This window comes from Dendropsophus ebraccatus, chromosome 6 (genome assembly GCF_027789765.1).
Source record: "Dendropsophus ebraccatus isolate aDenEbr1 chromosome 6, aDenEbr1.pat, whole genome shotgun sequence".
In the NCBI taxonomy this organism is placed as follows: Eukaryota; Metazoa; Chordata; class Amphibia; order Anura; family Hylidae; genus Dendropsophus; species Dendropsophus ebraccatus.
Window position 1 is genome coordinate 23,442,135 of NC_091459.1, and position 15,749 is coordinate 23,457,883.

Here is a 15,749-nt window from a genome sequence, read left to right on the forward strand (position 1 = left end):
ATTAAATGCTTTACAGAGAAATTCTCTACAACTATAATGATACCAAAATCTAGATTTAAATCTGTCTATTGGGCATTTCTCAAGGCCAAAAATAAGCAAATAGGGGTAGATTTATGAAACATGGTGTAAAGTAAAACTGGCTCAGTTGCCCCTAGCAACCAATCAGATTCCACCTTTCATTTTCCAAAGAGTCTGTGAGGAATAAAAGGTGGATTCTGATTGGTTGCTACTGAGCCAGTTTAACTTTACACCATGTTTGATAAATCTCCCCCATAATTTTTATCAGTATATCAGTTGCGTCTGGTATTGCTGTTTTTTTGCTTTTAATACTTCCCCCCCCCGCTTCTGTAGGGATCGGGACCCCTTTGAAGAAGGTTACTCAGAATTCTTAGTCATGAACCAACAAGCAGAAAAGTACATTTCAGTGTATATACAAGCATTGTTCCTCAGACGAATGCCTTGCAAGGAAGCCCTTTCTGTTATTCAAAGGTAACAATATATTTTACCAGTAAGTGTATAAAACATAACTATATTGTAAAAGTAAAAAAAAAAAAATAAAAATACAATTATAAGAGATGACCTCTTCAAGTATATGAAGCTTTACTGCTACCTGGTTAGTACTACACTAATATGACTCATATGATACATAAAATAATAAAAAAAAATAGGCGCTACTTTTGTCCAGTCCAAAGGTTTGTGTTGGGGCATAAAGGACATGCTGAAATATGTGTTGCCTCTTTTCCACCAAACAGCTGCTGTGGATTTTGCTGTGTTATAAGATAATAGAAAGATAAACAATAATGGGATGTTATGGGGGATAGAAGCATCATTTATACTAGAGATATCAATAATTTAAAGGGAGGAAAAACACTTATCTGCCGTGCTGTGCTGGAAAGGCATTATACAATGTATAAGAGAACATTAAAACATTAAATATTCAAAAGTAAGGGGGCATTCACACGTACAGGATCCGCAGCAGATTTGATGGTGTAGATTTGACGTTGCGGATCCGCTGGGATACGGTGTGTGTGTGAAGCTACCCTCAAACCTAAGGCCTACTGTTGATTGTTTGTGTCCTCTATGTTGCCCCCATGTAAGTAGTCCCATGGTAGTTCCTCGCCCCAGTAGATAATACTTGCCATTTTAGGATTACCCTGTAGGTACTCCCACATTGTAGTTATCCCCTTACCTCTAAATAGGTAGCATACTCAATATAACCCCCCCTGTAATGTAAAAAAAAAACAGCCATACTTACCTGATTCTGGCCAGCCATCCTTACCTAATTCCGGCACAGAACACTCCTAAAAGCACAAGACTGACATCACTGGAGTGCTGGAGCACTGGGGAAGAGAGCAAGTTCTTGTGACTGTGCAATCATAATGCTGCCAGCATCCACAAGAGTGATTGGCAGGGGTGACAGCCATACGCTCTTCACTCTTCATTCTGTTATGCAGAGCACTGCATTTAACTTTTTGTGCTCATCAGTTAAAGAGCCAGGTACAGCAGAAGGCAACCAAGGGAGCCCTCCAGGGGCAGGGGGTCCAGCAATGGTCTAGGTTCTCTGAGTGCTGGCATCAGCCCAGCAGGCCCTGTGTAGCTCGGGCCCACTGAGGGATTCCCTGGTGTGCCGGCTCATCCCTGATAACACTCCTTCAGGAAGAAAATCCAAAATGCAGCAAGGAAAAAAGATGTTGGTTGTTCCAAGTGATCTGTGTGTAAAATTTTATGTAATTTAAATGGAAAGGTTATAAAAGGAGGGAGGTGGGAAGATGTCAAAATATCAGGATAAAAAACATGTCTTTAGGGTGTGTTCACACGTACAGGATCTGCAGCAGATTTGATTTCAATAACTGAATGCAGCATCAAAACTGCTGTGAATTCTGTACGTGCGAACGCACCCTTAAAGGGAAATTGACAGCACGTGTATGCATATATAAGTCCTGACAGTTACCAGTTACTTCCTAAGGGAGCATTCTATTACTACCTTTATATAGCTCCTCTGTTCTGTCATCTTTGTAAAAAGATGTCTGTGCCCACCCCATTCTCTCAATACCGCTTCATCACCAGGCCCGAATGCCTCCTCACAGAAAGATTCATAGCCAGCTCATCTTTGCCTAGGTTGAACTGAGATGAGGCAACTGTCAATCTTTCTGTGAGGGGGCGGAGCTACCTGATGTTGGAACTGTATTTGGAGAATGGGGCGGGCACCAGTAGTGTATCTCTATATCTTTGTCCTCCCCAGAAAATAAAGGCAGTTTTTTTTCCCAAAGATGACGAATTATATGAAGGTAATAACACAATTCTCACTGAAGTAACTGCATATATATTCCATAAAAAATAAATAAATAAATAAATATATATATATATATATATATATATCTGCTTTACTGCTGGTGCACTGATAACCTCTGACCTCTGCACACAGCTTTGCACATTTTCCTTTCCTACTTGATTGCCAGCTGGAGAACAGAGGTCAGAGGTTATCCGAGCAGTGAAGCAGAGATCTCTTTCTTCTGCTTGTTAACCCTTTTTTGTGTTGCAGCATGTAAGTAAACATTGTTTACACACTGCAGTACATAAGGGATTAAGCAGAAGGACACACGCTCTTACCTTCTCCCCTGGGCTCCCCTCCTGCACGGGGCCTCATAGCAACGGCCTACCCTGCCTCTATGGTAGCTACGCCACTGAATGGGACCAGGGAGCGGTGCAACAGGACGGGTATGTTTACTCCGTTTATTATTTTCCTGCACCCCCCCATGCTTTTCTCTTTTTTTTTTAATTTTTTTTATTTCACAGGAGTTCTCCGTTAAGCTTTGTGAATTTGATATGAAGGAAATCCTATTTATTTTCTAAATAAATATATAAATAAATAAATGTAAATATTCTAGATAATGTTTCTTTACTTTCATAGGTTTTCTATTGTCAGCCATAGGCAAGGCTTACAGCACATTGTGGATGAGTGCTGTGTGGAAATATTTGACTGGTTTTACCTTGAACTAAAGAACGTTCAACAAGTATATGAGAACTTCAAGGTATATAAAACATTATTTTTAAGGTAGACATTCTATATTGTTAATATGTGGTAATTTTTTGTTGTAGGCAAATGCCCTAATACCCTATAGCTGAGAGCAGACAAAACTTTTACATGGGATGAATATCGTTCGAAAATCATTAGATCGTTCAGATTTGAGCGATAATCGTTCAGTGTAATAGCAGGCAACGATTAAAAGACCAATGAGAAATCGTTAGTCGTTTGATAGAATTTTAACCTATTTTTATTGTTGATCGTTTGCAAATCATTTGCATGTAATAAGACATTGTCTGGTCGTTCGCAGTAGCGCTGAACGCATTAACGACGACAAGACGACCGCAAGAACGATCATCGTTCTATGTAATTGGTTAAACGATCATTTATCGTTGATTGTCGAAAAATCTTTTGTGTAATAGTACCCTAAGGGGCTGAGGCCAAAATGTGGTGTTGCCCCTCAGCAAGAATGCTATATACCTGTTCTAACTTTCTAGCTGGGAATCCTGGAAGGCATGGTGCCAACTTTATTTTTTTAAGAATATTATTATTTTTTTTATTTCGTTTTTTTTTTTGTTTATGAGCACTGTATAATACTGCTGTGTGTATGGTGTATGCTGCATAAAAACTATTCTGTAAGTTCTGTATGGAACTATTGGATAATAGATAGAAATACAATATTGCTATGGCTTCCTTTCACCAAATCTGCTTTTTCTTTTATTGCACTGTGACTGCTGTTGTGCATGTATTTCTGTATTCTGCACCCTTATTTTATTAGGATGAACCGGTCTTACCAAGAAACATGCCGCCGGCAGTGGGAGCTATTGTTTGGGCAAGAAAGCTGATGTCCAGGATTGAAAACACCATGAAGGTAAGAGGATGTCAGTATGTAATTTACTGACTAAGTACATGTTTAAGGCTGGGTTTACACTGCGTTTTTGCAGTCCGTTTTTTCTTTCACCTGTTTTATGCAAGAAAAACGAATGAAAAAAATGGATGTATTTGTGTGCATCCGTTTTTCTATCGAAATTAGAAAAAAAAAAAAGGATCAAAACACATTAGTTTTGTAGCGTACACATAAATGTGGTTGACCGTGTTTTGTGTACACTAAAAAAAAACAGGTGCGTTTTGATCCGTTTTTGATTTTTTTTAGGGCTCTTTTAGCTTCGCGCGTAACGGATTAGCAGCGGATTTCAGTGTGAAGTTCAATGGGGTTACATACCTGCAGCGGAATTTTCATTCCGCTGTGAGTATGTAACCCGGCCCCTTTAACCCCCACGCCGCCCGCAGCATACATTACCTGCGTGGTACGTGGTACCTTACTTACCACGGCTGCATGTGAGGCTCCCGGCTCCCGTCAGTCCCGCTCAGCCAATCAGTGCACGGCAGCACTGATTGGCTGAACGGGACCGCCAGGAGTCTCACATGCAGCTGCGGCACCGAGCAGGTAATGTATGCTGCGGGCTCCGGGCGGCGGGGGATTAAAGGGGCCATGGGGTGTGTAACCCCATTGAACTTCACACTTCCAGGATTTGCAGCGGATTTTGCTGCAAACTCACAGCTGGAAATCAGCTGCGAATCCGCTATGTGTGAAGCTACCCTTATAATGGAAGTCAATGGGAAAAAAAACGGATCAAAACGGAAGCACACTAATACATCAATTTTTTCATTTGTTTTTCTTGCATAACACGGATGGAAAAAAAAAACGGACTGCAGAAGTATGAACCCAACCTAACTGATAATCTATCTATGAAAATACACTAGAGAGAATAATGAAATTAAAGGGGTACTCTAGCAAAAATATTTTTCCTTCAAATCAACTTGTTTCAGAAAGTTATATAGATTTTTAATTTACTTCTATTTAAAATTCTCAAAGCTTCCCATACTTATCAGCTGCTGTTTATCCTGCAGGAAATGCTGTTTTCTTTCCAGTCTGATACAGTGCTCTCTGCTGCCCTCTCTGTCTTGGACAGGAACTTTCCAGAGCAGTAGCAAATCCCCATAGAAAACCTCTCCTGCTCTGGACAGTTCCTGTCTCGGACAGGGGTGACAGCAGAGAGCACTGAGTCAGACTAGAAAGAATACACCACTTCCTGCAGGACATACAGCAGCTGATAAGTATGGGAAGATGATATTTTTAAGCAGAAGTAAATTACAAATCTATGAAAGAATTTTTTCTTTCCCGCTGGAATACCCCTTTAATGATATAATGATAGAGTATAATGATAATGATATGAATGAGATAGCTGTCTGTGTTGTATCTGATTGCTCTCTTCTGTTTTTTAAGGCCTTTAAAAATGTACGGATTGTGGCTACGTGCCTCACTTATTCCGATACTGTCAAGCTGTACAATAGAATAGCTTCTGCCTTGGTGTCCTATGAAGATATGTGGTATCAGAAGTGGAAGTCACATATAGACAAAGGTCTAAGTGGACTTAATTTTACATTACTTGTCCGGGAACCTGTTACTCAGCAGCTTATGGTCAACACAGATATGAGGTGAGTATCACCACCTATGTATTACAAGACACTTTGGGGGAGATTTATCAAACATGGTGTAAAGTGAAACTGGCTCAGTGGCCCCTAGCAACCAATCAGATTCCACCTTTCATTTTCCAAAGAGTCTGTGAGGAATGAAAGGTGGAATCTGATTGGTTGCTAGGGGCAACTGAGCCAGTTTCACTTTACACCATGTTTGATAAATCTCCCCATAATGTTTTTTTATTCATTTCTATTAAATTGGCTTATTAGCGGCTTATATAAGTGATTCAAACTGAACGGCGTCTTTATTTGTACCAGAATGCTTCAGATGATTGAAGAGACAAAATGGATGTTGAGACTTGGAATCCGTGTTCCAGAAGCAGCTCTGCTGGCATTTCATCAGGTACATAATTAATGGCAACATGCTGTAACCAGGATGATATATTGATGGGAAAGCTTAAAGGGGAAATTTTTTTCTTTCAAATCAACTGGTGTCAGAAAGTTATATAGATTTGTAATTTACTTCTATTTAAAAATCTCAAGTCTTCCCATACTTATCAGTTGCTGTGTGTCCTGCAGAAAGTGGTGTATTCTTTTCAGTCTTACACAGTGCTCTCTGCTGACATCTCTGTCCAAGACAGGAACTGTCCAGAGCAGGAGAGGTTTTCTATGGGGATTTGGACAGTTCCTGTCTCAGACAGAGATGGCAGCAGAGAGCACTGTGTCAGACTGAAAAGAAAACACCTCTTCCTGCAGGACATACAGCAGCTGATAAGTACTGAAAGATTGGAGATTTTTAAATAGGAGTAAATTACAAATCTATATACCTTTCTGAAACCAGCTGATTTGAAAGGAAATTATTTTCGCTGGAGTACCCCTTTAATTTGCTTCGCGTGTTGGTAGTTCAGCTGACAGTGAAGTAAAACTGCTTGACTGGATATTATAATTGAATCCATTATCCATGCTTAGTCAATATCCTGCTCCTACAAATACCTGCAGAAGTCTGTCTAATGTGAACAGCAATACAGCTCTTCCTAGTATACTGCTTTATATAAGTAGTGCATTAGAAAGCTAAAATACTTGGCTCTGTATATGTTATATGGTTACCCCATAAATTACAAAAATAGATAAAAATAATTATTCATATATATATATATTTTTTTATTTTTAATTTTTCTTTTTGTTAAGCTCCTTCCCAATCCGACCTTTATGGTTTGTAAAATCAATATTCACATCAGGGTAATATTGTTATTGATCTTCTATTAAAGGCAGAAAAACTAAAACTGTACAGAAGCAATTTAGAAGATGTTGTGAAGGAGTATGGGAGAATTCAGCAAGCCATCCCTGAGAACTTTGCGGTGTTGTTCTCTGTCCATCTCGAGCAAGTACACCATCAGTTCCAGCCAGGACTATCTACTTTATCATGGAGTAGCGTCAATATAGAGGGATTCCTTCACCAGACCAGCTCTGCGGTGAAATGGTAACTACCTGGGATTAGGAGCTTTCTGGCTTCCTATTGTATTGATCTTTCGAGACACCCCACCATGGTAAATGTAAGAGACAGATAGATAGGGTGGGTTCACACTACGGAATTTATTGCGGATAAACTCAGCGGAATTCCGTCGGCTGTGGGCGCGCACGGCCGCGCGCCTTTCCGCCGGCTCCATAGACACCATTCTATGGGCCGGCGTATTCTGCTGTCCGCGAGAATTCCGTAGTGTGAACCCACCCATAGACAGATAGATAGACAGACAAACAGATAGATAGATTGTTAGAGAACTGTTAGGGCAAGGAGACACATGGTACCGCTCATATATCCAGCTGTTCCTCCATATTGTAGAAAAGTGCTTTTGTTCTCCAGACCAAATTGTTTTCCCAAGCTCCAGTTTGAAACGTAAATTAAGGGTTGTCAGATTCACTTTATTCTTATGTCATCCATGTTTTTCTTTCTTTCCCACAGGTTGCAAAATGTTGTTGCTAAAGTTACAGAAATTAAAGATATGGTAATTGAAAAAACCCTTGAAGAGATTGCCTACTTTGATGTTATTCCAATGGATGAGCTTACAAGTGCTCCAAAAGTACGATATTACACACTGTTACTTGTTACTTATGGTAACATGATATATGTTTGGCATTTAAAGGGAATGCGTTACCAAAAAATGAAAGTGTTTAAAGTGTACCTGTCAAGAAACATAACTTTTGGCACATCATCACACATGTCAAAAGTTGTTCATCCCACTGAGTTTCACTGCTGAGACCTGCTGGAATTAGGAGACATTTCCAGCTGTATCTCCATTTTCACTGAGCCCATCAATGGAAGTCTATGAGAGTACCTAGGTAGACAGAGTAGGTGGCCGGGAAGTGGATTGTGCTGCTGTCGCATCCACTTCCTAGCTATATCTCAGAGGGTCTCAGCAATGATATGCAGGGGGACCGATAACTTTTGACATGTCTGATGATATGTCAAAAGTTATTTTTTGTGACTGGTACACTTTAAGGAAGGGTTCACACTACGTATATTTCAGTCAGTATTGTGGTCCTCATATTGCAACCAAAACCAGGAGTGGATTAAAAACAGAAAGGATCTGTTCACACAATGTTGAAATTAAGTGGTTGGCCGCCATATAACAGTAAATAACGGCCATTATTTCAATATAACAGCCGTTGTTTTAAAATAACAGCAAATATTTGCCATTAAATGGCGGCCATCCACTCAATTTCAACATTGTGTGAACAGAGCCTTTCTGTGTTTTTAATCCACTCCTGGTTTTGGTTGCAACATGAGGACCACAATACTGACTGAAATATACGTAGTGTGAACCCGTTAATCAAGTTTTTATGTTAAAGTGTACCTATCTTTTTGCTGGCACAGGTACGCTGTCCTTTTCTTAAAGTAAGTGGTCAACGCTAGAGCTGTATTACAATCCAGTCTATGGTACTTCTGCCAGTTCTACTCACTGCTTGCTTCAGAAGAGGATAGCATACCCGCTGGTGTTTTGACAACATATCCTGCCGCGCTGGGGAAATTATAGGTACACTTTAAGGAGTACAGTGAAAGAGGACACAATGTATAGATATAAGAGGTACACACTATAGCTTCTGCTTACAAACCAGCCCCCCTCTCCTGTGGAATAAGCCCACAGAACATGCTCATACATGTTTCCCATACAAGGAACAGGTCCTGGGGATATTTACTATGTCCGTTTATTAGATTTGCCATAAAGCATGTCACTAAATGCTGCTTAGGCAAGATGGCAACTCATATGATAATAGCTTGCAAATAACTTGTAGTTGATTATGACTATCCAAATTATTAACAACCTCCTTGTGCAAAATATGGCAGGTTTTCTTTTCCACCCATTCACCCATTGTTTTATTTTCTCTCAATCTTACTACCATATTTACCACATTGCCATATTTTTTTTACAGTGTGTGAACATAGCTTAAAGTGTAAAGGCCCTATTACACAAAATGATCATTGACCGTATTCAGCCGATATCGGACATTACGTCCGATAATCAACAACGACAACATCGACAACGATTAGATCAGATCGTTGTCCGTCGCTCTGTGGAATTGGAGCTGCGGGAGCAGCAGACTGCTTCTATCTTCTATCGGTTGCCCGGATAATCTAGCGATCACCCGGGCTGCCCATCACCCCCCACCCCCCCGCAGCCTGGTTTCTCCACCGCCTGGTTGCACTGGTGACTCATTTTAAGGCTGTCCAATATCATTGCCCCTAAATCCTTCTCTTCTGAAGTCTTTTCCAACACATCATTATAACCCATGGAGAGGGAAGGGGCCGAGGTGGATGAGGGAGCAGGAACAGCAGACAAGTAGCTTGTTCGCCTTGGAGACTGTCTGGTCACATAAAACGCTAGATTTACGGGTCAGAGTGCTCAGCGCTGGTCTGGGAACTTAGTAAGGTAAAATTGCAGGATGTTGTGCTGTGCTGGCTTGCTGTTTCCCTCCTCTTCCTGCTCCCTCACCCCCCTTTACCCCTACCCCCTCCATATACTATAATAGACACAGAGATCCTGCTTCTTCTGAAATGAGGGGGGAGGCTGCAAAACACTTTTTGAGAACAGAAGAAAACTGTTTTGCTTAATAAAACCTATTACAGAGTTTCTTAAAGTTGCTTGTACTATTGATTTCTGCAGTGACATCATTTGCTGTTTGTATTGTCTGTTTGTTCCCAATAGAACACTAACCGCACAATGTTTTATTAGTTACCAGTAGTTAATACACTTTTATCTCTCCAGAGCCCTGAAGAATTTTTGCAGCTCATGCAGATATCTTTGATGGATAAGAAAGACAAGGTAGAAACAATGGCATGTCTTATTAAAAGTGGATTTGAAGATATATTAAAAATACTAAAGAAGTTTCAGGTAATATAACATTATTTGCAACATCTAGTATTAAGTCTTTAAAACTATACTGACTGAAGCAATAATGTAAAATATTAGGTGCTATTCTAGTGCTTTATTAAACTGGAAGGTATGATACCAAAAATGTCTATATTGTGATCATAGACCCTTAACAATGTTACTTTTGGCCCACAAGTCTTATTATACATTTAAAGGGGAACTATCAGCAGGTTGGATGAATCTAACCTGCTCATATATCCTTACTGCACAGGAGACGCCGAGGAGGAAGGTATGTGTCTTAAAGGGGTACTCCGGCGCTCATAAAAAACAGATCCCTCAAGCTCCAGTTGGTATTCATTTTTTTCTTCACTTCCTGGTTTGGGCTTTCCCATGATGCAATTCTAACTGACTCTGTTAAACTGTTAGATGGCTTACAGCTTGCTCACCCAATCAGAGCTGAGCAAACTGAGTCATCTGACAAAGAGAGGCTGGCCTAACAGGGCTTCGACCCGCCTCCCTCTTGATGATGTCATTGTCACAAAATGGCTGCCAGAGAACAGCCTGGGGTCAACAGTCATTAGGTAAGAATGAGTTTACTTCACTTCCCAGTGGGAGGTTGAGGGGGGAAAAGATAGGGAAGGGGGGCAGATAGGTAATAGAAGCATATTATAAAGTTACATAACTTTACATAGGTTACATAAAGTTACATAGGGCCAATCTGCCCTCGGCCCCCCACTCCTTTCTAAGGGCCCTATTCCACCGGACGATTATCGTTCAGATTATCGTTAAATCGTTCGAATCTAAACGATAATCGTTCGGTTGAAATGCAGTTAACGATTAACGACCAAATGAGAAATCGTTGATCGCTTTATAAGACCTGGACCTATTTTTATTGTTGCTCGTTCGCAAAACGTTCGCAAATCGTTCGCATTGAATAAGACGTCGTTCGGTTGTCCGCAGTAGATATGAACGCAATAGCGAAGAAATGTCGAAGAAAAAATTATCGCAAATACGATCATAAGTAACGATAATCGTTCCATGAAAATGAGTGAACGTTTTCAGGTCTTTCGCAATAGCGGTCATTTGAGATCGTTAATCGTTAACGATTATGCGAACAATAATCGTCCGGTGGAATAGGGCCCTAATGATAATGAAAGGAGTGGGCCAGCTGGGGGCAGGCTCGATCAGTGCTATGGGGGCACACAGTTCTCGTAACGGTTTTCCCAGACCATTGGGAACACGACTAGCTCCACCAGAATGGTGCAGAGGAGGAAGGTAAGAGACATACCTTCCTCCTTTGGTGTCTCCTGTGCAGTAGGAACATATCAGCAGGTTAGATTTGTCTAACTTGCTGTTAGTTCCCCTTTAAACAGAGAACAAGTCAATTTCACCTTCTTTATATTGCGTTTGTTTTATTGTGTCTGCTATTTACACTCTTTGTTGTGCTGATAAGGTCTTCTGACAGTGTGCATGTCTACTAACTTATGTTCCAGGATTCCATTTCAGAAAACAAAAGATCATCTGGCATTTTGAGGAATACATCTTCTAATTCTTGGACTAAAAAGGCTTCATGTAAATCTCAGATGTCTATGGACTCCAGTACACAATACCCAGAAGAAATTACCAATCAAGTCCTAGGTGTGTCTCACTTTTAGAAATGCAAATTTTAGTTTTTTTTAACTATTTTATTATTTGTGGCAACTTTCTAAAGCTAGGCCTCCACATTTTAAAGGGGTATTGTGCCCAGGTAAAATACCTGTTGACTCATCCCCCCTCCTGGAGTTTGTTTAATACTTATATATGATAGATTGTAAGCCCTCGTGAGCAGGGTCCTCTTCACCCATGTACCAGTCTGCCATTAGCCTTCATGAAATGTGTTATGATCTTGTATTGTTCCTGTTTGTTACCCCTATGACTTCTATAGCGCTCTGGAATTAAAGGCGTTTTATAAATAAATAAATAATAATACTTGTTATTATCTTTTCATTCTCTTTCCCTCAGTTCTGAGCTGCTGCTTTCTGCTGAAGACACAGAAAACTGTGTGTGAGCTGTTTACTCCATCTCCGCTCTGATCTCCCTTCTCCCCCTCCCTTCCGAGACAGCTCATGTAAGCAGTGTCCCTTGCCGACTGTCTCCACACTCTGTAATACCATGAGGGTTAATCACAGGGAGGTCACCCTCACCTTGACTTCAAATTAACCCTTCTGGCATTACAGAGTGCAGAGAAAGACTGTCAGGGATACTGTTTACATAAACCATATTGGAAGGGAGGGGGAAGGAGGGAGAGATGGAGTGAACAGCTCACATACAGTTTTCTGTGTCCTAAACGGAAAGCAGCAGTTTAGAACCGGGAGGAGACTAAAAATATAATAACAAGTATGGAAGGAATTGTTAGTCTACAGGAGGGGGGTTGATTTAACATGTTTTTTTTTACCTGAGCTCAATATCCCTTTAAGTAGTAACGATGTCTGGTAATGCAGCTCCCTATAACTTCATTCCTTTAAAAAGAATAGGACTGAGCTGTTATACTAGGCACAAGTGCCACTGAAAGTACTGCACTGTATTGCCTGGCGAACAGCTAAGTGGCAAGAGCTACAATGCCTTCAAAAGGGCAATCTTCTAAGAGTAGAACCCCCTCTGATCTGATATTGATGGTTTATACTAAGGCTAGTGCTCCATTTAAAAGTTCCAGATGATCCGTAGGATTTTCCAGTGAAAAAAAACAAACTGATTATCTTAAACAACATCTTTAAAGAGACTCAGGTTAGCATAAACTAGTGACAGAGAGCTGAACAGAATGATGTATCACTTACATTGTTCTGTGCAGCTGATACAGAGATATCCTCCTGAATAACATGGATAATAAGTAGTCCTCTCCATTATGTGCATGAGCCCAATAGTCCTGGATATTCATGAACAGCAGAAAACTCCGCCCACCAGCTACTCATTGGCCGTTATGTATCCATGCTGTATATAGGCAGTTAAGTGTAAATCAGCAGCTGGAAGATGGGGGGGAGGGGTGTGGCAAGAATCCAATTCTCCTGCATATTAGCTGAACAGAATGATGTAAGTAATACACCGATCTGTTCAGTATTTCTGACACTAGTTTATGCTGCCTTCATTTAAGGTGGAATAAACCAAGTGACAGATTCCCTTTAGTAAGTACAGTTTGATGAACCATACTGCATAGTCTGGGGGCTGAGATGGTGGCTCTGTCAGTACAGAGATATCAACCAGCTAACACAGAGACTAACTAAACTGAGAGAAGAAAATTACTGACGGCAAAGCTTATTCCTGTTCTCAGTTTGTGAATAGACTTGTGGTATCTGTTCCCCACATAGAGAACTCTTTGCCTCTTGATTCTGTTTGTTTCATTTTATTACTATAGCAACTTGTTTCTTTGTTGCTGGGATCTTCTTTTAATTATAGTTTGAGGGATTGTTTATCTTGGTTTTGGGCCGGAGGAATTGTGAAGATTTATTTGACGAAGAACTATTCTGTGTCTCTTTTATAAAACAATGATCTTTCTTTTTCAGAGTCACTTAATGGGCAGCTTTATCAAGCTGTATACACTTGTATTTTGCGTTCCTTAGTCGTCCTAGCACAGTTAGCAGGATGTGAAGCGGAATCTATTGCAAGAGGCCTATTACATTTATTAAATAAAGCAGCAGATGGACCCAGCACCCCACAGAATAAGCCTCTAGTTAGTGAACATATGCTTAGAGACTTGCTTTTCAAATCTAGAATTCAAGCACAGAAGCTGAGGTAAGACCGAGCTGTATGTCATACGTCAATAGTTTTCTGTAGCTGGTATAATTATCATTATGTTACCCAATAAAATAAACAATCTGTATTTTGAACGGAATGTACTATCAGGTACTTCACTTTAAAATTTTTACATGAAAATGCCAGGCTGCCCCAGTGTAACAAACCCTCTCCCCTCTGTGACCCGGCTCCATTTGAATCAATAGAGGTGCATCACAGAGGGGAGGGGGTTTGTTACACTGAGGGTGGGTGGGCCCGCCTCCAGTGCTTCAGGCCAGGCGGGAATAGACCAACGCTGTGCGCGGAAAACATGCTGTAGTATAGAAAAAAAAGGACTGCAGCACTGGCATCCCCTCTACAGCGCCGGTCTATTCATAGAAAAATCTTAAAGCAATGCAAATGATGGTACGTTGCCTTTTCTTAAAGCTTCACTTAATCTAGGCATAAATGAAGGGAGAATCAGAAAGAAAAATTTGAAGGCTATGTTCCCACCATGTCCTTGCACCTTTTTGGCTGGTATTTTCAAGGCTAATAACGGCTGTTATTTCATAATGACGACTATTACTAGTAAAATGATGACCGCCATTATAAAAGAACGGCCATCATTTGGCCTCAAAATGACAGACGTCCATAAAGACGTCTGTCAAGTGGCCAAAAAGAGACGGAACATAGTCACAGTTGAAATTAAAGTGGTTACCAAGTCTTATGGGATTAATGGCCTATTCTAATGGAACTGCCAGTTACCCAAAGGTAATCCATAGCTGTGTTTCATCGGACATAGGGATGGTATTTGCACTTAAAATGTTATAGGTTTGGACAAATCATGTTTTCTATGGGGATTTGATTTTTTTTTTTTTTAATTAAATTAGTTTCCATCTCATTCAAAATACAGACTCAACCATTAAGCCCCATTATTAACTACAAAGAAAGGTATTTATTAGCTTCATAACAACAAAAATGGTATAAAATACATCAATAATTAACTGCTTACATTATCTATCTTCCTTCCGGCCGCCCCAAGTCCCCCAACCCACTTCATTCAATCTGTCTCATTAACCAAATTTCCCACCCCCTTATTCCTCCCCACCTATCTAAGTATACCTTCCTAAACCTCTATTGCCCCACATCCATCTGCCCTGTCCGACCATGAACACCCAATTATGTGCCTACTCTCATTTAGGAGACAGGTACCTGACCTTCTCTCATACCAATACCTATCAATTCATAAGCAAATATACTGCAATTTTTGGAACCCACCTATCCCATCTTATAGGTTATTGATCCTTTGTCCCATCCCCTTTGGTCTGGTAATCATCACCCAGCTAATGGAACAGGCTCTGGATAGTTCTTGACAGAAAAGCACAGTGTCAGACTGGAAACAAAAACACCACTTCCTGCAGGACATATAGCAGCTGATAAATACTGGAAGACTTGAGTTCTTTTTTTTTTTATTGAAGTAATTTACAAATCTGCATACTATGACACCATTTCATTTAAAACATTTTTTTCATATTTATCTTTTTATGTAGAGTAAATGGTGGTGGCAGCGTTTGGTGGTGTTTCATACTGAAGTAATGGAAATAGAGAACTAACCCAGATCTGTTCTATTATACCACAGGTTTAAGTTATCTCTCAAGTTTCAGATACCTCACGTTCTGATAGATCCGTCCATTGATGTTGCTGAAGGTGCCCTGCATCAGGTTATGCTTTCCATCATAAATATCAGCAGCTGTTTAAGCTGGTGGTCGGGAAAGAGGAAAGGACAATCATTTCATGTAGATCTGGCTGCAGATGTGCTGCTACAATACATTACAACAAAGGTTGTGGAATCAGTGAGAGGTAATGTTTGATCCATGGCCCCCCAAACAGACTTATACTTTCAGAGATGTATTATCTCCATGCTACAGTTTGGCCATGATTTGCATAAAAATCACTGCTTTTTAACACAACTTTGCACAAATCAGGGCAAAACTGCAGCCAGGAGACAATGCAATAACATTAGTGAATGTATTGAAGGACCTTATCATGTGACAATGATGTCACCACAGGTCCTTTACAGGCCGGGTGAACCATGGTAAAGTTAATCCGCCCCTGATGTCGGATATTTTGCT

General features: G+C 40.4%; 1 protein-coding gene across 1 annotated transcript in view; it reads left to right on the forward strand.

Annotated features, from left to right (window-relative positions):
• LOC138795503 (uncharacterized) overlaps nt 1–15,749 on the forward strand; it is a 154,530-nt gene that overhangs the window by 22,242 nt on the left and 116,539 nt on the right. The window contains exons 14-24 of the mRNA XM_069974682.1: nt 352–489; nt 2,912–3,032; nt 3,804–3,896; nt 5,313–5,524; nt 5,825–5,909; nt 6,775–6,986; nt 7,467–7,584; nt 9,769–9,894; nt 11,367–11,511; nt 13,410–13,638; nt 15,257–15,477. Of these exons, the coding sequence (XP_069830783.1) occupies nt 352–489; nt 2,912–3,032; nt 3,804–3,896; nt 5,313–5,524; nt 5,825–5,909; nt 6,775–6,986; nt 7,467–7,584; nt 9,769–9,894; nt 11,367–11,511; nt 13,410–13,638; nt 15,257–15,477 (1,700 nt within the window). The remainder of the gene's footprint in view (nt 1–351; nt 490–2,911; nt 3,033–3,803; nt 3,897–5,312; nt 5,525–5,824; nt 5,910–6,774; nt 6,987–7,466; nt 7,585–9,768; nt 9,895–11,366; nt 11,512–13,409; nt 13,639–15,256; nt 15,478–15,749) is intronic.